A 24,972-nucleotide genomic window follows, 5' to 3' on the forward strand; every position below is an offset into this window, starting at 1 on the left:
GGGGGGGGAGGGGGGACGGAGGAAATGCTTCTTCCTGCCTGCAGCAGACTGATGACAGCCTAGGAAGAAAATCAGTGGGTTGGCACTCAGTGGCTTTTGGTGATGAACGATCGCAGGCGATCCTGTGGCAGCTCAGGAATGTATTCATGAGACGTGTAAAATTATCTGCGATTGCAACACACCGAGAGATCGTAGCCAGACGGCAAAACCGAGGATAGGAGAGAATCTCTGTATAGGAGAAACAGCGCACTGCTAAAATAACGCACTACTACACATCAGACATAATGGAGGCCTAAAGGAGAACTCCGACATTAAAAAGATACAAATGAACAGCTTCAACATTCACCTTCAATCCATAGACAGGAGATGGAGAGATACAAAGTATCACTGTTTATAAACATTGCTCAGGCGGGAGATAGAGAGATACAAAGTAACAATATTTATAAACATTGCTCAGATGGGAGATAGAGAGATGCAAAGTAACAATGTTTATAAACATTGCTCAGACGGGAGATAGAGAGGTACAAAGTAACATCGTTTATAAACATTGCTCAGACTGGAGATAGATAAAAGGAACATTGTTTATAAACATTGCTCATATGGGAGATAGATACAAAGTATTATTGTTTATAAACCTTGATCAGGCAGGCGATAGAGCTACAAAGCAACATTGTTTGTATACATTGTTTAGGTAGAAGATACAAAGAAAACATTGTTTATAAACATTGATCGGATAGAAGCTGCAAAGTAAAACTGCATATAAACATTGCTCAGATGGGAGATGGATACAATGTAACATTGTTTATAAACATTGCTCAGACAGGAGATAGAGAGATACAAAGTAACATTGTTTATAAACATTGATCAGATGGAAGATACAAAGTAACATTGTTTATAAACATTGCTCAGATGGGAGATAGAGATACAAAGTAATATTGTATATAACTATATTGTTTCAAAGTTTATAAACATTGTTTGTATCTTCCATCTGATCAAAGTTTATAAACAATTTTTATAAACTTTGAAACAATATAGTTATATACAATATTACTTTGTATCTCTATCTCCCATCTGAGCAATGTTTATAAACAATGTTACTTTGTATCTTCCATCTGATCAAAGTTTATAAAGTAACAGTGTTTATAAACATTGATCAGACAGGAGATAGATGGATACAAAGTAACATTGTTTATAAACATTGCACAGGCAAGAGATAGAGAGAACACAATATTGTTTATAAACATTGATCAGATGGAAGATACAAAGTAACATTGTTTATAATCATTGTCCAGACAGGAGATTTTTTTTAAATCTCATGTAACAATATATTTTTTTTAAACTAACACTGAACAAAGTAGAAAATTGTATGTTTTTAGTTTGGTTACAGTTTTGGATAAGTATCCTTCGAGCCGCCATGTGTGTGTTATGTTGGGTATGACGTGTTGTTGGTGAATAGTGTTGGGTAGAACGTGTTGTTTGTAAATAGTGTGTTATGTTGGGGTGTTGTTGGTGAATAGTGTGTTATGTTGGAGTGTTGTTGGTGAATAGTGTGTTATGTTGGAGTGTTGTTGGTGAATAGTGTGTTATGTTGGGGTGTTGTTGGTGAATAGTGTGTTATGTTGGGGTGTTGTTGGTGAATAGTGTGTTATGTTGGGGTGTTGTTGGTGAATAGTGTGTTATGTTGGAGTGTTGTTGGTGAATAGTGTGTTATGTTGGAGTGTTGTTGGTGAATAGTGTGTTATGTTGGGGTGTTGTTGGTGAATAGTGTGTTATGTTGGGGTGTTGTTGGTGAATAGTGTGTTATGTTGGAGTGTTGTTGGTGAATAGTGTGTTATGTTGGAGTGTTGTTGGTGAATAGTGTGTTATGTTGGGTGTTGTTTGTAAATAGTGTGTTATGTTGGGGTGTTGTTGGTGAATAGTGTGTTATGTTGGAGTGTTGTTGGTGAATAGTGTGTTATGTTGGGGTGTTGTTGGTGAATAGTGTGTTATGTTGGAGTGTTGTTGGTGAATAGTGTGTTATGTTGGAGTGTTGTTGGTGAATAGTGTGTTATGTTGGGGTGTTGTTGGTGAATAGTGTGTTATGTTGGGGTGTTGTTGGTGAATAGTGTGTTATGTTGGGGTGTTGTTGGTGAATAGTGTGTTATGTTGGAGTGTTGTTGGTGAATAGTGTGTTATGTTGGGGTGTTGTTTGTAAATAGTGTGTTATGTTGGGTGTTGTTGGTGAATAGTGTGTTATGTTGGAGTGTTGTTGGTGAATAGTGTGTTATGTTGGAGTGTTGTTGGTGAATAGTGTGTTATGTTGGGGTGTTGTTTGTAAATAGTGTGTTATGTTGGGGTGTTGTTGGTGAATAGTGTGTTATGTTGGGGTGTTGTTGGTGAATAGTGTGTTATGTTGGGGTGTTGTTGGTGAATAGTGTGTTATGTTGGGGTGTTGTTTGTAAATAGTGTGTTATGTTGGGGTGTTGTTGGTGAATAGTGTGTTATGTTGGAGTGTTGTTGGTGAATAGTGTGTTATGTTGGAGTGTTGTTGGTGAATAGTGTGTTATGTTGGGGTGTTGTTTGTAAATAGTGTGTTATGTTGGGGTGTTGTTGGTGAATAGTGTGTTATGTTGGGGTGTTGTTGGTGAATAGTGTGTTATGTTTGGGGTGTTGTTGGTGAATAGTGTGTTATGTTGGGGTGTTGTTTGTAAATAGTGTGTTATGTTGGGGTGTTGTTGGTGAATTGTGTGTTATGTTGGGGTGTTGTTGGTGAATTGTGTTGGGTAGGACGTGTTGTTGGTGAATAGTGTGTTATGTTGGGGTGTTGTTGGTGAATTGTGTTGGGTAGGACGTGTTGTTGGTGAATAGTGTGTTATGTTGGGGTGTTGTTGGTGAATTGTGTTGGGTAGGACGTGTTGTTGGTGAATAGTGTTGGGTAGGACGTGTTGTTGGTGAATAGTGTGTTATGTTGGAGTGTTGTTGGTGAATTGTGTGTTATGTTGGGGTGTTGTTGGTGAATTGTGTGTTATGTTGGGGTGTTGTTGGTGAATTGTGTTGGGTAGGACGTGTTGCGGTTTTCTGATCTCCGGGGGGCGCTGTGCACAAGAGGAAGCTGAAGGGATTAAATCATATGAAATAAAATACAAAGTGCCATTTATGTAACTCTTCCATAATCCATAGACAGGTTCTCTTCAGACTTCCATGCATGTTTATACTCTGCCCTGTGTAGTCCTATGATTTTGGCAAGGTGCCCGGTGACCCGCATCAGGAAGCTCCGCCCACTCCTGCGCTCATTATGAAGCTTCGCCGTGCAGGAAACCTCATCCAGACACACCCGATCCAACCGGCCCGTCTGCCTGAAACTCAAGACGGTTCATTCATTTCCCTGCCCATTCAAAACGTGTGAAAGAGTCCGCAGTGCGTCTCCCCGAAGACACCTGTAACGCGAGCCCTGTGCCGCCGTGCGCAGATAAATCTCGGCTTTCCCTTTCGCCATTAACCCCCTTCGTGCCAGTGCTGCTTGCGTGCCAAGCCGCGCACCTATGTTGGCCGCTCCTGGCCGAGCGCCCATCCGATAGGGCTGCCACGTGAAAATCACTTTCTCTCTCACATCTGCCGCGTTTTATATTCCCGGGGAGATAACGCCGCCTGCGTCACCTCCTCACCAGTGTCCCCCGTGCCCTTGTCTCGGCCCCGACACACTGGCGTTAGAGAGTCAATATTGACTCTTCCCAGAAGGTCTGATCTTTCCTCTCCTTATCACCTTGTTGTACACACATCTCCCAATCTGCCGCACCGCGGCCTCTGCCAAACAGCCACTTACTGCTGGATGTTGCCATCCGTGCCAAGATCACCCTGGTACCAGCGTGGGTAGCCGAGATCAGTGCCAGCTGTTGTCTTCACACAGACAGTGCTAAACCACAATGGCGCGTATGTGCACCACATTGGGCACCATGCCATTATTGGTTCTTGTTAACAGGCACGAGGGTCACTGCGCAAATCGGCTGTGTACTTATTTTCCACTGACATCGAAAGCAGTCTGTTAGCTGCTTATTATGTCCTGCTGCACCCAGAATCCATCTCCGTACTTTCCTAGACCCATAATCCATCTCCGTACCTTCATAGACCCATAATCCATCTCCGTACCTTCATAGATCCATAATCCATCTCCGTAGCTTCCTAGACCCATAATCCATCTCCGTACCTTCTTAGATCCATAATCCATCTCCGTACCTTCCTAGACCCATAATCCATCTCCGTACCTTCATAGACCCATAATCCATCTCCGTACCTTCATAGATCCATAATCCATCTCCGTAGCTTCCTAGACCCATAATCCATCTCCGTACCTTCTTAGATCCATAATCCATCTCCGTACCTTCATAGACCCATAATCCATCTCCGTACCTTCATAGATCCATAATCCATCTCCGTAGCTTCCTAGACCCATAATCCCTCTCCGTACCTTCCTAGACCCATAATCCATCTCCGTACCTTCCTAGACCCATAATCCATCTCTGTACCTTCCTAGACCTATAATCCATCTCCGTACCTTCCTAGACCTATAATCCATCTCCGTACCTTCCTAGACCTATAATCCATCTCCGTACCTTCCTAGACCCATAATCCATCTCCGTACCTTCCTAGATCATAATCCATCTCCGTACCTTCTTAGATCCATAATCCATCTCCATACCTTCCTAGATCCATAATCCATCTCCATACCTTCCTAGATCCATAATCCATCTCTGTACCTTCCTAGATCCATAATCCATCTCCGTACCTTCCTAGATCCATAATCCATCTCCATACCTTCCTAGATCCATAATCCATCTCCGTACCTTCCTAGATCCATAATCCATCTCCGTACCTTCCTAGACCCATAATCCAGCTCCGTACCTTCCTAGATCCATAATCCATCTCCGTACCTTCCTAGATCCATAATCCATCTCCGTACCTTCCTAGATCCATAATCCATCTCCGTACCTTCCTAGATCCATAATCCATCTCTGTACCTTCCTAGATCCATAATCCATCTCCGTACCTTCCTAGATCCATAATCCATCTCCGTACCTTCTTAGACCCATAATCCATCTCCATACCTTCCTAGACCCATAATCCATCTCCATACCTTCCTAGACCCATAATCCATCTCCGTACCTTCCTAGACCCATAATCAATCTCCGTACCTTCATAGATCCATAATCCATCTCCGTAGCTTCCTAGACCCATAATCCCTCTCCGTACCTTCCTAGACCCATAATCCATCTCCGTACCTTCCTAGACCCATAATCCAGCTACATACCTTCCTAGACCCATAATCCATCTCCGTACCTTCCTAGATCCATAATCCATCTCCGTACCTTCCTAGACCCATAATCCATCTCCGTACCTTCCTAGACCCATAATCCATCTCCGTACCTTCCTAGACCCATAATCCCTCTCCGTACCTTCCTAGACCCATAATGCATCTCCGTACCTTCCTAGACCCATAATCCAGCTATATACCTTCCTAGACCCATAATCCATCTCCGTACCTTCCTAGACCCATAATCCATCTCCATACCTTCCTAGACCCATAATGCATCTCCGTACCTTCCTAGACCCATAATCCAGCTACATACCTTCCTAGACCCATAATCCATCTCCGTACCTTCCTAGACCCATAATCAATCTCCGTACCTTCATAGATCCATAATCCATCTCCGTAGCTTCCTAGACCCATAATCCCTCTCCGTACCTTCCTAGACCCATAATCCATCTCCGTACCTTCCTAGACCCATAATCCAGCTACATACCTTCCTAGACCCATAATCCATCTCCGTACCTTCCTAGATCCATAATCCATCTCCGTACCTTCCTAGACCCATAATCCATCTCCGTACCTTCCTAGACCCATAATGCATCTCCGTACCTTCCTAGACCCATAATCCAGCTACATACCTTCCTAGACCCATAATCCATCTCCGTACCTTCCTAGACCCATAATCCATCTCCATACCTTCCTAGACCCATAATGCATCTCCGTACCTTCCTAGACCCATAATCCAGCTACATACCTTCCTAGACCCATAATCCATCTCCGTACCTTACTAGATCCATAACCCATCTCTGTACCTTCCTAGACCCATAATCCATCTCCGTACCTTCCTAGACCCGTAATCTCCGTACCCCACTAGACCCATAATCCATCTCCGTACCTTCCTAGATCCATAATCCATCTCTGTGCCTTCTTAGACCCATAATCCATCTCCGTACCTTCCTAGACCCGTAATCCATCTCTGTACCTTCTTAGACCCATAATCCATCTCCGTACCTTCCTAGACCCATAATCCATCTCCATACCTTACTAGATCCATAATCCATATCCATACCTTACTAGACCCATAAACTATCTCCATACTTTACTAGACCCATAATCCATCTCCGTACCTTCCTAGACCCGTAATCTCCGTACCCCACTAGACCCATAATCCATCTCCGTACCTTCCTAGACCCGTAATCTCCGTACCCCACTAGACCCATAATCCATCTCCGTACCTTCCTAGATCCATAATCCATCTCTGTGCCTTCTTAGACCCATAATCCATCTCTGTGCATTCTTAGATCCATAATCCATCTACGTACCTTCCTTGACCCAGAATCCATCTCCGTACCTTCCTAGACCCATAATCCATCTCCATACCTTACTAGATCCATAATCCATATCCATACCTTACTAGACCCATAAACTATCTCCATACTTTACTAGACTCATAATCCATCTCTGTACCCAACTAGACCCATGATCTATCTCTGTATCCTACTGCACCTATAATCCATCTCCATACCCTACTAGACCCATAACGCATCTCTGTACCTCAATAAATCAATAATCCATCTCCATACCTTACTAGACCCATAATCCATCTCCCTACCATACTAGACCCATAATTGATCTCTGTACCCTACTAGACCCATAATCCATCTCTGTACCCTACTAGACCCATAATCCATCTCTGTACCCTACTAGACCAATGGATCCATCTCCATAGTTTACTAGACCCATAATCCATCTCCGTACCCAACTAGACTAATGATCTATCTCCATATCCTACTGCATTTATAATCCATCTCCGTACCCTACTAGACCCATAACGCAACTCTGTACCTCAATAGATCAATAATCCATCTCCATACATTACTAGGCCCATAATCCATCCCTCTACTCTAGTAGACCCATAATTGATCTCTGTACCCTACTAGACCCATAATCCATCTCTGTACCTTACTAGACCCATGATCCACCTCCGTACCTTGCTGTATCCATATCCATCTCTGTATGCTAATAGAGGCATAATCCATCATCTCTGATCCTAACTGGACCCATAATTCATCTCCATACCCTACTAGACCCATAATCCATCTCCATATCTTACTAGACCCATAATCCATCTCCATATCTTACTAGACCCATAATCCATCTCCATACCCTACTAGACCCATAATCCATCTCCATACCTTCCTAGACCCATAATCCATCTCCGTACCCCACTAGACCCATAATCCACCATCTCCGTACCCTACTAGACCCATAATCCATCTTTGTACCCTACTAGACCCATAACCCATCTCCCTACCCTACTAAACTCATAACCCATCTCTGTACCTCAACATATCCATAATCCATCTCTGCACTTTACCAGACCCATGATCCATCTCTGTATCCTACTGCACCCACAATCCATCTCCGTATCGTACTAGACCCATAATCAACCTCTGTACCCTACTACACCCAAAATCCATATCCTGACCCTACTAGACCCATAATCCATTTCTGTACCGTACTAGACCCATAATCCATCTCTATACTTTACTGTACATATAGTCCATCTCCATACTCCACTGCACCCATAATCCTAAATGCCAGTTATGCCCCCTAGCTGTCTTTTAGGTGACCCAGTGTGTGCCATCTTCACCAAACTGTGCACTTGGCTCTATCTTTTGGAAACCCACCATGTGTAGCAGCAGTGTATATCTGCTATACCAGTCTTGGTGTATTGCCTACACTGAGGCATAACCGCCATGTCTGCTGTCTCCTCCTTCATATTGTCTGTGTCAGGACCGCCATATAGCATGTTACCGCATAACCTCATCTGTGCCAAGCTGACCAAATTGGAGTTCTGCTAAACCAGCTACCATATTCATTTGCATTGTTGTACCTGTGCCAACCTAGTCACAGTCCACGCTCCATCTTTCCTATGGAGGCTAGTTATTCTCACTCATTCTTTATGGCATGGTCCCTGCCTTGGGCTGGCACTGCCATTCCCTAACTCTGCTGCCACATGGGGACCATTGCTACTAAACACCAGCACCACCCATCCTCATTTTTCTTTCTCAGTGCCAACCTCATATAGCACAGTGCTGGCCATCTATGACAACGCCATTCTTGCACCATCTCCTGCGTCTCAGTGCCGCCTGTGCCGTATCAGCCTCGGCACCCCGCTGCGCTTAAAGGACCCTTCATCTCCAGTCTGATCCTAAGTGGTTAAGAGGAACTGCGGCCGGTGTTTTTCTTAGATATACACATGAAAGACGTCAGCTTTATATATAGGTAATCTTATCAGTGTGTGTATATTGTGCATTGTTCCCGGGTATAGTCATTCCGTACGTAGAAGGGGGCGGCCATGTTGGATTGTTAAATACGCCAACAGCATTTTTTTTTTTTCACGGTAATAACTTTATTTTTAAAGTTCTAATTAGGGATGCACGGTTAACTTTTTTTTAGTACCGATCCTTTTTTTTTTTTTTTTTTGGTGCCGACCCCTACCGCAGCAGTTCGGTTTACAATTCAGCTGTCGGCAATGGTACAAAACATTGAAAAGTAATTTACAAAGGAAATACATTTTATTTTTTTATTATTTTTATTGATGTATTTCATTTTTTTAATTTATTTTTTATTTATTTATTTTTATTTTATTTTTATTTTTACATTTTGTGCGTTTTTCAATCTAAGACCTGTAAATATATGTTAAAAGTGTAAAAATATTAAGGAAAAAAAAAAAAAAGCTTTAATTATTAATAGTAACAGTATTAACCCCGTTATTGGGATTTTTTAAGGCAGATTAATTCAAAAATATCTTTAGAGAAATGATTTATTATTAAAAATCAAGAAAATGTTATAAATATGAAACAATACATTCAAAAAACGATTGTGCAATGCCAGGATATAAGGAAATACATTTTATTTTTTTATTATTTATTTATTTATTTCATCTTTTTTTTTTTTTTTTTTTTTTTTTTACATTTTGTGCTTTTTTCAATCTAAGACCCGTAAATATATGTTAAAAGTGTAAAAATATTAATGAACAAAAAAAAACAACCTTTAATTATTAATAGTAACAGTATTAACCCCGTTATTGAGATTTTTTAAGGCAGATTAATTCAAAAATATCGTTAGAGAAATGATTTATTATTAAAAATCAAGAAAATGTTATAAATATGAAACAATACATTCAAAAAACGATTGCGCAATGCCAGGATATAAGGAAATACATTTTATTTTTTTATTATTTTTATTGATGTATTTCATTTTTTTTATTTATTTTTTATTTATTTATTTTTATTTTATTTTTATTTTTACATTTTGTGCGTTTTTCAATCTAAGACCTGTAAATATATGTTAAAAGTGTAAAAATATTAAGGAAAAAAAAAAAAAGCTTTAATTATTAATAGTAACAGTATTAACCCCGTTATTGGGATTTGTAAGGCAAATCAATTCAAAAATATTGTTATAAAAATGATTTATTAAAAATCAAGAAAATGTTATAAATATGAAACAATACATTCAAAAAACGATTGCACAATGCCAGGATATAAGGAAATACATTTTATTTTTTTATTATTTATTTATTTCATTTTTTTTATTTATTTTTTTTATTTTTATATTTTTTTAAATTTTGCACTTTTTTCAGTGTAAGACCTGTAAACATATGTTAAAAGTGTAAAAATATTAACGAACAAAGCAAACCCCCCCCCCCCCCCCAAAAAAAGCTTTAATTACTAATAGTAACAGTATTAACCTCGTTATTGGGATTTGTAAGGCAAATCAATTCAAAAATATTGTTATAAAAATGATTTATTATTAAAAATCAAGAAAATGTTATGAATAAGAAACAATGTATTCAACAAACGATTGTACAATGCCAGGATATAAGGAAATACATTTTTTTAATTTTTTTTATTTATTTATTTATTTTTTATTTGTTTATTTTTATTTTTTTTACATTTTGCGCTTTTTTCAATGTAAGACCTGTAAACATAAAATATTAACAAACAAAGCAAACTCCCCCCCCCCCCCCCCAAAAAAAGCTTTAATTATTAATAGTAACAGTATTAACCTCATTATTGAGATTTTTAAAGGCAAATTAATTAAAAAATATTGTTATAAAAATTGTTTATTATTAAAAATCGAGAAAAATGATATAAATAAGAAACAATACATTGAACAAACGATTGCACAATGCCAGGATATGACATCACAATGAATAAATTCATAGTGTGTGTATTGAAGTGGTATTCCCCCAGCTACTTGCTGTTCTGCCATAAAGCACTTGTAGACGGTTATTCAGCATTGAAAAGTTATTTACAAAGGAAATGCATTTTTTTTTTATGGGATGTTTTTATGGAATTTTTTTTTTTACTAGTAATGGCGGCAATCAGCAACTATTAGCAGGACTGCGACATTGCGGCGGACAAATCTGACGCTAAGTGACACTTTTTGGGGACCAGTGACATTATTACAGTGATCAGTGCTAAAAATATACACTGTCACTGTACTAATGACACTGACAGCAAAAGGGGGTTATCACCGGGGGCAATCAAAGGGTTAAATGTGTTTCCTAAGGGAGTTATTTATGCTTGAATGCAGTCAAATAATTGCTGTAATTTGTCATGCAATCAACATGTTCACTTCCTATGATCATCGGCTCCATCTAGTGGCCATATTATAGTATTTTCCTTTATTGTAGTATTTCAGGGAAAATACCACATGATGGCCACTAGATGGAGGTGATCATCATAGGAAATGAACCTATTTAGGCACATTATGAGGATTATTCGGGAATGCTTGAATGTGGTCAAGTAATTCCTGTAATTTGTCATGCAATCAACATGTTCACTTCCTATGATCATCGGCTCCATCTACTGGCCATCATGCGATATATTTCTGAACTACTACAATAAAGAAAATACTACAATATGGCCACTAGATGGAGCTGACGATCATAGAAATGAACATATTGAACGTATGACAAATTACAGGGTTTATTCCTGAATAATCCTCATAATGTGCCTACATAGGTTCACTTCCTTTGATCATCAGCTCCATCTAGTGGCCATATTGTAGTATTTTCCTTTATTGTAGAATTTCAGAGAAAATACCGCATGATGGCCACTAGATGGAGCTGATGATCATAGGAAGTGAACATATTGATTGTATGCCAAATTACAGGAATTATATGACAACATTCAAACATTCCCGAATAATCCTCATAATGTGCCTAAATAGGTTCACTTCCTTTGATCGTCAGCTCCATCTAGTGGTCATATTGTAGTATTTTCCTTTTATTGTAGTATTTCAGGGAAAATACTGCATGATGGCCACTAGATGGAGCTGATGATCATTTCCCCCCTCAAGCAAATTTTTGTAAATCACGCGGGAAATCACGAAATCTGGTACCTCCGGAACAGGAGACAATTCTGCAGACTCCTCCTCCCTGTCCCGCCTCCTGCTCTTGTAATGACATCACCACACTGGTAACGCCCACCCTTAGGTCCTCCCCGCCTCCGCGGAGCAGACGCTCTCTCCCTGCAAGTCTGATTTTATCTTTTAGCCACTAGGTGGCCCACCGGCACCCATTGCCACCAGTCACTGACTGGGAGAACAATGGTAGAGGATAAGAAAGGGACGTCAGTGACACCTGAGTGTATTGTGTGACGGCGGGGAATCTGGCGTTTGTCCTTTGTTCCGTGTCGCCGGGAGCGGAATACCATGTGACAATGGAGCAGCTGCCAGGTACAGGTGGCACGGAACCCTTTGTCTATTGTCCTGGAAGGCTGGCATTGTACAGAACACACTGCGGAGGCACAGAATGGAAAATTTTGGATGGAGCGGGGGAAGGGTGGGTGAAATCTCTCCTCACATTTTGCAGTGACCCCCGAGACAGGAAGTCTGCGGAATCTCCCCAACAGGGGTCCCGATCCCCCCCACTCCACGCAAAACAAAATAAATGAACGTCAACACTGCAGACGCCAGAAGTTTGGCACCAGTAAAGACCTGTGACTACCGAGAGGCGTTCTGTGACTTTGGCCCCGCCTCCCTCCCACCAGCCAATCAAGAATCCTCTAAAAAGGCAATATTAAAGCGGGACGGGATGGGGCAGACTCAAGGAAACCTGCACTGAACAAACTACAGGGGAGGCCGTTGTTGCCCCCCGCCTGGCTGTCTCTGGATTAAATACGATCAATCTGCTCCATGGGGGGAGGGTGGGGGGGGGATTTTCCATTACTTCCTGTCTCAACACACAACAGGAAGTGATATGAAATCTCTCCAAAGTAAAAGGAAATCTCTGATTAGGTGTCACCAGAACAGGCGTCCCCATTAGAAGATTTCTCCTCTCTTCCTGTTCTGGTGACAACTCAGAATTTTGGATTTCTCATCATTTTTAGGTTGTGGGGGCTATTTATTTTTTAAAAAATTAATAAATTAATAATAAGAATAAAAAATGTAATAATGTGTCTAAATAGGTTCATTTCCTATGATCGTCAGCTCCATCTAGTGGCCATCATGCGCTATTTTCCCTGTAATACTACAATAAAGGAAAATACTACAATATGGCCACTAGATGGAGCTGATGATCATGGGAAATGAACATATTGAACGTATGATAAATTACAGGTATTATTTGACCGCATTCAAGAATTCCTGAATAATCCTAATAATGTCTCTAAATAGGTTCACTTCCTATGATGGTCAGCTCCATCTAGTGGCCATCATGCGCTATTTTCCCTGAAACATTACAATATGGCCACTAGATGGAGCTGATGATCATAGGAAGTGAACATATATGACAAATTACAGGAATTTTTGACCGCATTCAAGCTTTCCTGAATAATCATCATAATGTGTCTAAATAGGTTTACTTCCTTGGATTGTCAGCTCCTACTAGTGGCCATAGTGTGCTATTTTCCTGAAATACTACAAGAAAATAATACAATATGGCCACTAGATGGAGCCGATGATCATGGGAAGTGAACGTATATGACAAATTACAGGAATTATTTGACTGTATTCAAGCTTTCATGAATAATCCTCATAATGCGTCTAAATAGGTTCACTTCCTTTGATCGTCAGCTCCATCTAGTGGCCATGGTGTGGTATTTTCCTGAAATACTACAAGAAAATAACACATTAGGACCCCTAGATGGAGCTGATGATCATGGGAAGTGAACGTATTTAACGTATGACAAAATTACAGGAATTATTTGACCGCATCCAAGCTTTCTTGAATAATCCTCATAATGCGTCTTAATAGGTTGACGTCCTTTGATGGTCAGCTCCATCTAGTGGCATAATTCCTTTACTTCCTGTCTCAACACGCAACAGGAAGTGAGATAAAATCTCTTGAGATTAAGGTAAATCTCCTCTACCGGTCAAATAATTCCTGTAATTTGTCATGCAATCAACATGTTCACTTCCTATGATCATCAGCTCCATCTAGTGGCCATATTGTAGTATTTTCCTTTATTGTAGTATAACAGGGAAAATACCGCATGATGGCCACTAGATGGAGCTGATGATCATAGGAAATGAACCTATTTAGACACATTATTACATTTTTTATTCTTATTATTAATTTATTACATTTTTTTAAAAAATAAATAGCCCCCATAACGTGAACTGGCCCCTAAAAATGATGAGAAATCCAAAATTCTGAGTTGTCACCAGAACAGCAAGAGAGGAGAAATCTTCTAATGGGGACGCCTGTTCTGGTGACACCTAATCAGAGATTTCCTTTTACTTTGGAGAGATTTCATATCACTTCCTGTTGTGTGTTGAGACAGGAAGTAATGGAAAATCCCCCCCCCCCACCCTCCCCCCATGGAGCAGATTGATCGTATTTAATCCAGAGACAGCCAGGTGGGGGGCAACAACGGCCTCCCCTGTAGTTTGTTCAGTGCAGGTTTCCTTGAGTCTGCCCCATCCCGCCCCGCTTTAATATTGCCTTTTTAGAGGATTCTTGATTGGCTGGTGGGAGGGAGGCGGGGCCAAAGTCACAGAACGCCACTGGGTAGTCACAGGTCTTTACTGGCGCCAAACTTCTGGCGTCTGCAGTGTTGACGTTCATTTATTTTGTTTTGCGTGGAGTGGGGGGGGGACCGGGACCCCTGTTGGGGAGATTCCGCAGACTTCCTGTCTCGGGGGTCACTGCAAAATGTGAGGAGAGATTTCACCAACCCTTCCCCCGCTCCATCCAAAATTTTCCACTCTGTGCCCCCGCAGTCTGTTCTGTACAATGCCAGCCTTCCAGGACAATAGACAAAGGGTTCCGTGCCACCTGTACCTGGCAGCTGCTCCATTGTCACATGGTATTCCGCTCCCGGCGACACGGAACAAAGGACAAACGCCAGATTCCCCGCCGTCACACAATACACTCAGGTGTCACTGACGTCCCTTTCTTCTCCTCTACCATTGTTCTCCCAGTCAGCGACTGGGGCAATGGGTGACGGGGGGCCACCTAGTGGCTAAAAGATAAAATCAGGCTTGCAGGGAGAGCGTGTGCTCCGCAGAGGCGGGGAGGACCTAAGGGTGGGCGTTACCAGTGTGGTGATGTCATTAGAAGAGCAGGAGGTGGGGCAGGGAGGAGGAGTCTGCAGAATTGTCTCCTGTACCGGAGGTACCAGATTTCGGGATTTCCCGTGTGATTTACAAAAATTTGCTTGAGGGGGGAAATGATTTAGGACCCCCCAGGAATTGAGGTAAACGGTCTGCGGGCCCCATGAATTAAAGGGGAAAACAAGTGTAGGGCCCCAGGAAATGGAAGAAAATGGTTTTCGGGCCCCAATAATTAGAGGAGATGATTTAGGGCACCAGGGAATTGTTTAGGGAACTAGGGAGTGGAGGACATGGTTCAGGTCCCCAGGAATTGGAAGAAATGGTTTAGGGCCCCATTAAAATGGATGGAAATGGTTTAGGGCCCCAGGAAACGGAGGGAATTTTTTTTTCAGGGGCCCCAGGTACCGGAGGAAAAGGTTTAGGGCCCCAGGAATTGGAGGACATGGTTTAAGGTCCACAGGGAAGGGCCCCAGGAATTGGAAGATTGTTTAGGGTCCCAGGAGTTGGAGGATTTAGTTTGGGGCCCCAGGAATTGGAGGAAAATGGCTTAGGGCCCCATGAATTGAAGGAAACTGTTTAGGGCCCCATGAAATTAGATGAAAATGGTTTAGGGCCCCAGGAATTGGATGGAAATGGTTTAGGGCCCCAGGAAACGGGAGAGAAATTGTTTAAGGACCCCAGGAATTGAAGGAAATGATTTAGGGCCCCCATATGCAAGTGGATGGAAATGATTTAGGGCCCCCATACAAATGGGTGGAAATGGTTTAGGGCCCCAGGAATTGAAGGGAACTGTTTAGGGCCCCATGAAAATGGATGGAAATGGTTTAGGGCCCCAGGAAAGCAGGGGGAAATTGTTTAGGAGCCCCAGGTACTGGAGGAAAAGGTTTAGGGCCCCAGGTACTAGATGAAAATGGTTTAGGGCCTCAGGAATTGAAGGGAACTGTTTAGGGCCCCAGGAAAATGGATGGAAAAGGTTTAGGCCCCCAGGTATTGTATGAAAACGGTTTAGGGCCCCAGGAAATGGGGAAAATTGTTTAGGGCCCCAGGAATCAACCGGCCCAGCAATGACCACTCCTCCAGGCTGACATCCACCTATCAAGGCATTTTGAAATTTGCATAACTCCTCCCAAGATCCAGCCCATTGCTTGTATTAGGACAGAGGGCTCTTGAGAGGAGTACTGAGGGTGGGGGCAGTGATCAGGAAGCCCCTCCCACCAGCCATGATCTGCCTGCACTGCATAGAGAAGCGCAGAGATCTGGTGATGACAATGATAAGTAATGAGAATTGAAATGTTTTATTTATGAATCTCATTATCATGTTGATTGGGGGGGACAAAATATCAGCAGAATAAGCTTCAGCTTTGAAGTCGGCCAGTAAAGGGGTCTCAGTAGGACTCCGGATATTCCTCACTGATCCATGGCTGATATTACAAGACTTGGCTACTGCTTACAAACATCCCCACTCCTCGCTCCTCGCTCCCCACTCCTCGCTCCCCACTCCTCGCTCCTCGCTCCCCACTCCTCGCTCCTCACTCCTCGTTCCTCGCTCCCCACTTCTCACTCCTCGCTCCCCACTGACTCCTCTCTCCTCGCTGCCCATTCCTCCTCACTCCTCGCTCCCCACTCCTCGCTCCTTGCTCCCCGCGTGACTCAGACTGGTTGTTTCCAGTAAGTAATGTATGGTGGATAATAAAGGGACGGGGCCATTAGCACTTTGATATACGAGGAGCTAAAAGAAGTCGTGTTCCAAGCAAAGTCTGGAACAGATTGTACATCCGGGGGGAAAAACCCGAATGATTGCTGGCTGTGCAGCTGGAGGAGGGAGACTCCCTCGCTTACCTTTGTAACGTGTTGTATTGTTTATTATATTATGGAATGGAGGGGAGTATTGGGGGATCTCTGGGCTCTGACTGACGCTCGCTCTTTGTGTCTCCCCAGTCACACTCATGAACACCAAACTAGAGACCTCCGACCTGCGATGGACGACCTTCCCCAATGTGGACGGGCAGGTAATGTCCCCTTCCTCACTCATCACTCCCCCTCTCCTGCCTCCTCCCTCCATGACCTCTCCCCTCCTCCCTTAATCAATCCCCCCTCCTCTCTCCATCACCCCCCCTCCTCCCTCCATCAATCCCCCTCCTCTCCCCTCCATCAATCGACCCCTCCATTACTCCCCCCTCCTCCCTCCTCTCTCCCCCTCCACCAATCCCCCCCTCCTCCCTCCATCACTCCCCCTCCTCCTCCCTCCATCACTCCCCCTCCTCCTCTCTCCATCACTCCCCCCTCCTCCCTCCATCAATCCCCCTCCTCCCCCCTCCATCACCCCCCCCCCTCCCTCGATCAATCCACCCCTTCATTACTCCCCCTCTCCTCCCTCCTCTCTCCCCCTTCATCAATCCCCCCCTCCTCCCTCCATCACCCCCCTCCTCCCTCCATCAATCCCCCTCCTCCTCCCTCCATCAATCCCCCCTCCTCCCTCCATCAATCCACCCCTCCATTACTCCCCCTCTCCTCCCTCCATTACTCCCCCTCTCCTCCCTCCTCTCTCCATCACTCCCCCTCCTCCCTCCATCAATACCCCTCTCCTCCATCCATTACTCCCCCTCTCCTCCCTCCTCTCTCCATCACTCCCCCTCCTCCCTCCATCAATACCCCTCTCCTCCCTCCATTACTCCCCCTCTCCTCCCTCCTCCCTCCATTACTCCCCCTCTCCTCCTCCTCTCTGCATCACTCCCCCTCCTCCCTCCATCAATCCCCCCCTCCTCCCTCCATCACTCCCCCCTCCCCCCTCCTCCCTCCATCAATCCCGCTCCTCCCTCCATCAATCCCCCCCTCCTCCCTCCATCACTCCCCCCTCCTCCCTCCATCAATCCCGCTCCTCCCTCCATCACTACCCCCCCTCCTCCTCCTCCCTCCATCAACCCCCCTCCTCCCTCCATCACTCCCACCCTCCTCACTCCATCACTACCCCCCCTCCTCCCTCCATCACTCCCCCCTCCATCACTACCCCCCTCCATCACCCTCCCTCCTCCACTTCCCTCCATCACTGCCCCCTCCTGCCTCCATCATCCCCCCTCCTCCCACCCTCCTCACTCTATCACTACCCCCCTCCTCCCTCCATCACTCCCCCCTTCTCCCTCCATCACCCCACTCCTCCCTCCATCACCCCCCCATCACTCCTCCCCTCCTCCCTCCATCACCCCCCCTCCTCCCTCCTTCACTCCCCCCTCCCTTCTCAGTTATCTCCCCATTGCTCCCCCTTCTCTTATCTCTTCATCACTCTTCATTACTCTTCCTTCTCTCTTCATCATTCCCCCTTCTCTCTTCTCTATATCACATCCTCTTCTCCCTTCTCTCTTCATCTATCTGCCTTCTTTCTACTCTATTCATCACTCCCCCTTCATCTCTCTTCATCTCTCTTCATTACTCCTCCATCCTCCTCAGTCTTTTTTTTTTTTTCTATAGCAAGTTATTCCTATGATAGTTTTGTGGGTAAAGGGTCTCTCTCTCTTTCCTTCTTTCTCTCACATTATACATCTTCCCTTCCTCCTCTTTCTTCTCTATCTCTCTTTTTCGTATCTCTCTTTTCCTCATCTATCTCTTTCACTCTCTTATCTCTCTCTCTGGAATGCATCCACCTAATTTCGGCTCCTTCTCTTCTTTAGTGGGATGAGACGTCGGGCCTGGACGAGGAGCAGACGCCAGTCCGCACTTACGAAATCTGCAACTCTCACCTTGCGGGTCAGAACAACTGGCTGCGCACCAACTACATCCGGCGCGGCCCGGCCCACCATGCCTACGTGGAGATAACGTTCACCATGATGGAGTGCGCCTCCATCTCCCGGGCTGGCCGCACCTGCAAAGAGACCTTCAATCTCTACTACTATCAGGCCAACTCTGACCTGGCCAATGAGCACTTTCCTCCCTGGATGGAGAACCCCTGGGTGAAGGTGGACACTCTGGCAGCCGACACCTTGGCCAGACCGAGCGGACGTGGCACCGGAGGTTCCATGCGGTCCAATGTCAAGACTCTGCGCCTGGGCCCTTTGAAGTCAGCTGGATTCTATTTGGCCTTCCAGGATCAGGGGGCATGCATGGCAGTGCTGGCTGTCCGTGTCTACTACCGCTTGTGCCCCGCCGTGGTGGCTTCCCTGGCCACCTTTCCGGAGACTGTCCCGGATGAGTTGGTGGTGTCTGCAGATGGCAGCTGTGTGGAAGGAGCAGATGAGTCACTTGGGAGGCGGCCGACTATGTACTGCAAGGAGGACGGCGAGTGGGCGAAACCGGTGGCTGGAGAGTGTGTCTGCACCGCCGGGAGGGAAGAGAAAGATGGCCGCACCAAATGCACAGGTAGGAATTTTTGTGATGCAGATCTGTACTTGCCACACTGAGAAAGGGGGAGGATTTTTTTTCCTTGGGGTCCAGGCTCAGGTACTTGGATGTCTGAGAAGGTCCATGTAATGAAGGCTGGCAGTGTGCTCATGTCATGTGATCACTGCAATTATCTAGTAAAAGCTGAGAGTGTAGTAATGTCATGTGCTGGCTCAGAACCAATGTAGTTGAAGTTGGCAGTAAGATGAGGTCATGTGATCGCTATGCCTATGTAGTGAAAGCTGACAGTGAGGTTAGGTCATGTGACCACTCAAAGCCAACGTAGTGAAAGCTGGCAGTGAGATATCGTGTGATCACTCAGAGCCAATGTAATAAATACTTACAATGTGATGATGTCATGTGATCGGTCAGACCCAAGGTAGTGAAAGCTGGCAGTGTAGTAATGTCATGTGATCACTCAAAGCCAATGTGGTTCAAGTTAGCAGTAAGAGGAGGTCATGCGGTCACTCAGAGGCAATGTAAAGAAAACTGATAGTGAGATGAGGCCATGTGATTGCTCATAACCAATGTAGCTGAAGTTAGCAGTCAGATGAAGTAATGTGATCATGCAGGGCCAATATGGTAAAAGCTGGCGGTGAGTGAGTCATGTGATCTGAGTCAGTGTGGTCATAGCTGGTGGTGAGATGTTGTGATCAGGGTCAGTGTGGTCATAGCTGGTGGTGAGATGTCATGTGATCTTCGGAGTCAGTGTGGTCATAGCTGGTGGTGAGATGTCATGTGATCGGGTCAGTGTGGTCATAGATGGTGGTGAGATGTCATCTGATCTTCGGAGTCAGTGTGGTCATAGCTGGTGGTGAGATGTCATGTGATCGGGTCAGTGTGGTCATAGATGGTGGTGAGATGTCGTGATCGGAGTCAGTGTGGTCATAGCTGGCGGTGAGATGTCGTGATCGGGGTTAGTGTGGTCATAGATGGTGGTGAGATGTCGTGATCGGAGTCAGTGTGGTCATAGCTGGCGGTGAGATGTCGTGATCGGGGTTAGTGTGGTCATAGATGGTGGTGAGATGTCGTGATCGGAGTCAGTGTGGTCATAGCTGGTGGTGAGATGTCATGTGATCGGGTCAGTGTGGTCATAAATGGTGGTGAGATGTCGTGATCGGAGTCAGTGTGGTCATAGCTGGCGGTGAGATGTCGTGATCGGGGTTAGTGTGGTCATAGCTGGCGGTGAGATGTCATGTGATTGGAGTCAGTGTGGTCATAGCTGGCGGTGAGATGTCGTGATCGGGGTTAGTGTGGTCATAGCTGGCGGTGAGATGTCATGTGATCGGAGTCAGTGTGGTCATAGCTGGTGGTGAGATGTCATGTGATCGGAGTCAGTGTGGTCATAGCTGGTGGTGAGATGTCATGTGATCGGAGTCAGTGTGGTCATAGATGGTGGTGAGATGTTGTGATCGGAGTCAGTGTGGTCATAGCTGGTGGTGAGATGTTGTGATCGGGGTCAGTGTGGTCATAGATGGTGGTGAGATGTCGTGATCGGAGTCAGTGTGGTCATAGATGGTGGTGAGATGTCGTGATCGGAGTCAGTGTGGTCATAGCTGGTGGTGAGATATCATGTGATTGGAGTCAGTGTGGTCATAGCTGGTGGTGAGATATCATGTGATCGGAGTCAGTGTGGTCATAGATGGTGGTGAGATGTCATGTGATCGGAGTCAGTGTGTGGTCATAAATGGTGGTGAGATGTCGTGATCGGAGTCAGTGTGGTTCAGTTGGCAGTGGGGTGTCAGTGTGGTCATACAGTGGGGGAAATGAATTTTTTGATCCCCTGCAGATTTTGTAAGTTTGTCTACTTACAAAGAAATAAAGGGTCTAAAACATTGAGCTCTTTGGGATTAATTTGACTCGCCGTATTTGGAGGAAAAAAAATGCTGACTATGACCCCAAGAACACCATTCCTACAGTCAAGCACGGAGGTGAAAACACGATACTTTGGGGCTGTTTCTCTTTGAAAAGGTACAGGCCAACTTTGCCGCATTGAGGGGCCAATGTATTGTAAAATCTTGGAGGAGAACCTTCTTCCCTCAGCCAGAACACTGGAGACGAGTCATGGATCCAGCATGACAATGACCCAAAACATACCACCAATGTAAAAAAGGAGTGGCTCTAGAAGAAGCACATTAAGGTCACGGAGTGGCCTAGCCAATCTCCAGACCTTAATCCTATAGAAAATTTGTGGAGGGAGATAAAACTTTGAGTTGCCAAGCGACAGCCAAGAAACCTTATGGATTTCGAGAAGATCTGTGAAGAAGAGAGGACCAAAACCCCTCCTGAGATGTCTGCAAACCGGGTGGCCAACTACAAGAAAAGACTTACCTCTGTGCTCGCCAACAAGGGTTTCTCCACCAACTACTAAGTCATGTTTTGCTTGGGGATCAAATACTTATTTTACTCACTGGGACTGCAACTCAATTTATAAATTGTGATTTTTCTGGATTTTTGGTTGATATGCCGTCTCTATCATATAAAATACACCTATGATAAAGATTATAGACCCTTCATTTCTTTGTAAGGGGGCAGACTTACAAAATCTGCAGGGGATCAAATAATTACTTTTCCCCCACTGTAGTTGACAGTGTGATGTCATGTGATTAGTGTGGTCATAGTTGACAGTGTGATGTCATGTGATTAGTGTGGTCATAGTTGACAGTGTGATGTCATGTGATCAGTGTGGTCATAGTTGACAGTGTGATGTCATGTGATCAGTGTGGTCATAGTTGACAGTGTGATGTCATGTGATCTGTGTGGTTATAGTTGGCAGTGTGATGTCATGTGATCTGTGTGGTTATAGTTGGCAGTGTGATGTCATGTGATCTGTGTGGTTATAGTTGGCAGTGTGAAGGGACGATAACTTATACAGGGCCTAGAAAAAGTATTCATACCCCTTGACATTTTCCGCACTTTGTCATGTTACAACCAAAAAACGTGAATGTATTTTATTGGGATTTTATGTGATAGTCCAACACAAAGTGGCACATAATTGTGAAGTGGAAGGAAAATGATAAATGATACAAATAAATATGTAAAAAGTGTGGGGGGTAGATTTGTATGACGCCCCCCGGAGTCAATACTTTGTAGTATTTTTTGGGGATGTCTCTACCAGCTTTGCACATCTAGAAAGGGACATTTTTGTCCATTTTTCTTTGCAAAATATCTCAAGCAGATTGGATGGAGAGCGTCTGTGAACAGCAATTTTCAAGTCTTGCCACAGATTCTCAATGTGATTTAGGTCTGGACTTTGACTGGGCCATTCTAACACATGAATATGCTTTGATCTAAACCATTCCATTGTAGCTCTGGCTGGATGTTTCGGGTCGTTGTCCTGCTGGAAGGTGAACCTCCACCCCGGTCTCAAGTCTTTTGTAGACTCTAACAGGTTTTCTTCTAAGATTGTCCTGTATTTTGCTCCTTCCATCTTCCCATCAACTCTGACCAGCTTCCCTGTCCCTGCTGAAGAAAAGCATCCCCACCACATGATGCTGCCACCACCATGTTTCACGGTGGGGATGGTGTGTTTAGGGTGATGTGCAGTGTTGGTTTCCCCCACACTTAGCATTTTGCTTTTAGGCCAAAAAGTTCAATTTTGGTCTCATCTGACCAGAGCACCTTCTTCCACATGTTTGCTGTGTCCCCCACATGGCTTCTCACAAACTACAAACGGGACTTCTCATGGCTTTCGTTCAACAATGTCTTTCTTCTTGTCGCTCTTCCATAAAGACCAGATTTGTAGAGCACACGACTAATGCGACGTACACACGACCGGACTTTTTGACAGCAAAGGTCCGACGGAACGAGTCTGTCGGACAATTCGATCCTGTGTGTGGGCTCCATCGGACCTTTGCTTGCCAAAAATCCGGCGGACTTTAGAAATAGAACATGTTTTAAATTTTCCCACCGGAACTCCGCCGGACCGAGAAATCCGTTCGTGTGTATGCTGGTCCGACGGAACAAAAAGCGACGTCATCACGTTCAGATCCGTCGGACTTTGGTGTGATTGTGTGTGGCCAAGTCCGTTCATTCGGAGAATCTGTCGGAACTCCGCCGAAAGTCCCTCGAAAAGTCCGGTCGTGTGTACACGGCATAATAGTTGTCCTGTGGACAGATTCTCCACCCTGAGCTGTGGATCTCTGCAGCTCCTCCAGAGTTACCATGGGCCTCTTGGCTGCTTCTCTAATGAATGTTCTCCTTGCCCGGCCGCTCAGTTTAGGTGGACGGCCATGTCTTGGTAGGTTTGCAGTTGTGCCATACTCTTTCCATTTTCCGATGATGGATTGAACAGAGCTCTGTGAGATGTTCAAAGCTTGGGATATTTTTTTATAACCTGACCCTGCTTTATACTTCTCCACAACTTTATCCCTGACCTGTCTGGTGTGTTCCTTGGCCTTTATGATTCTGTGTGTTAGAGTGTAAGCTCCTTTTGGTAGTGTTCCTGGATATTTAGGTGGGTGTGAGTCCTGTGGGGTCCAGCAGGAGGGCTTTGTGTGTAGTGTATGGAGTGTGGGGAGGCTGAGGGGGGATTGGGTGACAGTGGATGGCGGAGGTGGGGGAGGGGAGAGGTGGTTAGCCCCCCTGTCAGCTCTCAGAGGTGTCACATACAAAAGCGAGCTGGAATGTCAGGTATGTGCGGGGAGGGGAGAGGGGGGGCCCAGGGACCCGAGGGGGCCAGGAAGCCATAATGGGCAACATGAAAAGGGAAAAAAATTAAACCGCAGGCTCTGCATTAACCCTTCCACTGCCTCATCCTGATATCACACCGGCCCATACTGGACTCATTACCCCCCCCCCTCTGCCTGCAGCTCATTAATCTCCTAACTGACTAACTGCAGCTCCTTAACCCCTCAACTGCCAGACCGGGTCCATACTACTGCTTGTTTATTATCAACTGCGGCTTGTCAGCCTCTCAACTGCCAGACCGGGCCCATACCGGACTTATATTTTTTTCTGATTAACTGCAGCCCGTTAACCCCTCCATTGCTGCACTGACACAATCTGCTGCCTGTTAGTGCTCACCTGCAGCTCGTTAATTACCCTAACTGATAAACTGCTGATCGTTAACCACTCATCTTCCAGATTGGCCCATACTAGGCCCGTTATCCCCCTGCCTGCAGCTCATTAATCTCCTGACTAACTGCTTAACCCCTCAACTGCTGGACTGGCACCACTGCCTGCTTACCCTCAACTGCAGCTCATTAACTCTTCAGTGGCCAGACCTACACTTGTTTGGCGCTTGCTCGTTAAACCCCAGGCAGACACAAAACCCTTGTTACCGGCTGCAGCTCCTTAACTTCTTATGCCGCGCACACACGGTCTGATTTTCCGAAATGTTGGATGTGAGTAGGGATTAATATTATTATTAAACAGGTTTTATATAGCGCCAACAGTTTGCGCAGCGCTTTACAACATGAGGGATGCACCAATACCATTTTTTTTTTTTTTTACATGTACCGATACTTTTTCTTTTTTTTTAATACTCGCCGATACCAATTACCGATACCTACCGCTACTGTTTTGGTTTCAAAGCAAACAAAATTTTTTTTTTTATTGTTTATCATTTAGAAAATAGATGTGAATAAAAAAAAAAAGAAGGAAAATAATTAAAGCAAACAAAAATTTTTTTTTAATTGTTTATCATTTAGAAAATAGACGTGAATAAAAAAAAAAAAAAAAGAAGGAAAATAATTAAATGGAGGAGAATAGGGAGTTAATTAAGGCTGATTAGCATAAAATAAGGG

General features: G+C 44.5%; 1 protein-coding gene across 2 annotated transcripts in view; it reads left to right on the plus strand.

Moving 5' to 3' along the window:
- The window catches only part of EPHB4 (EPH receptor B4), a 78,804-nt gene that overhangs the window by 32,629 nt on the left and 21,203 nt on the right, over window positions 1-24,972 (plus strand). For both annotated transcript variants that reach the window (XM_077470952.1, XM_077470953.1), the window contains exons 2-3: window positions 16,793-16,863; window positions 18,520-19,204. In XM_077470952.1, coding sequence (XP_077327078.1) covers window positions 16,793-16,863; window positions 18,520-19,204 — 756 coding nt within the window. The remainder of the gene's footprint in view (window positions 1-16,792; window positions 16,864-18,519; window positions 19,205-24,972) is intronic.

The sequence above is a fragment of the Lithobates pipiens genome, unplaced genomic scaffold (genome assembly GCF_037356315.1).
Source record: "Lithobates pipiens isolate NorthernLeopardFrog02 unplaced genomic scaffold, aLitPip1_a1.2 Scaffold_8, whole genome shotgun sequence".
Classification (NCBI taxonomy): Eukaryota; Metazoa; Chordata; class Amphibia; order Anura; family Ranidae; genus Lithobates; species Lithobates pipiens.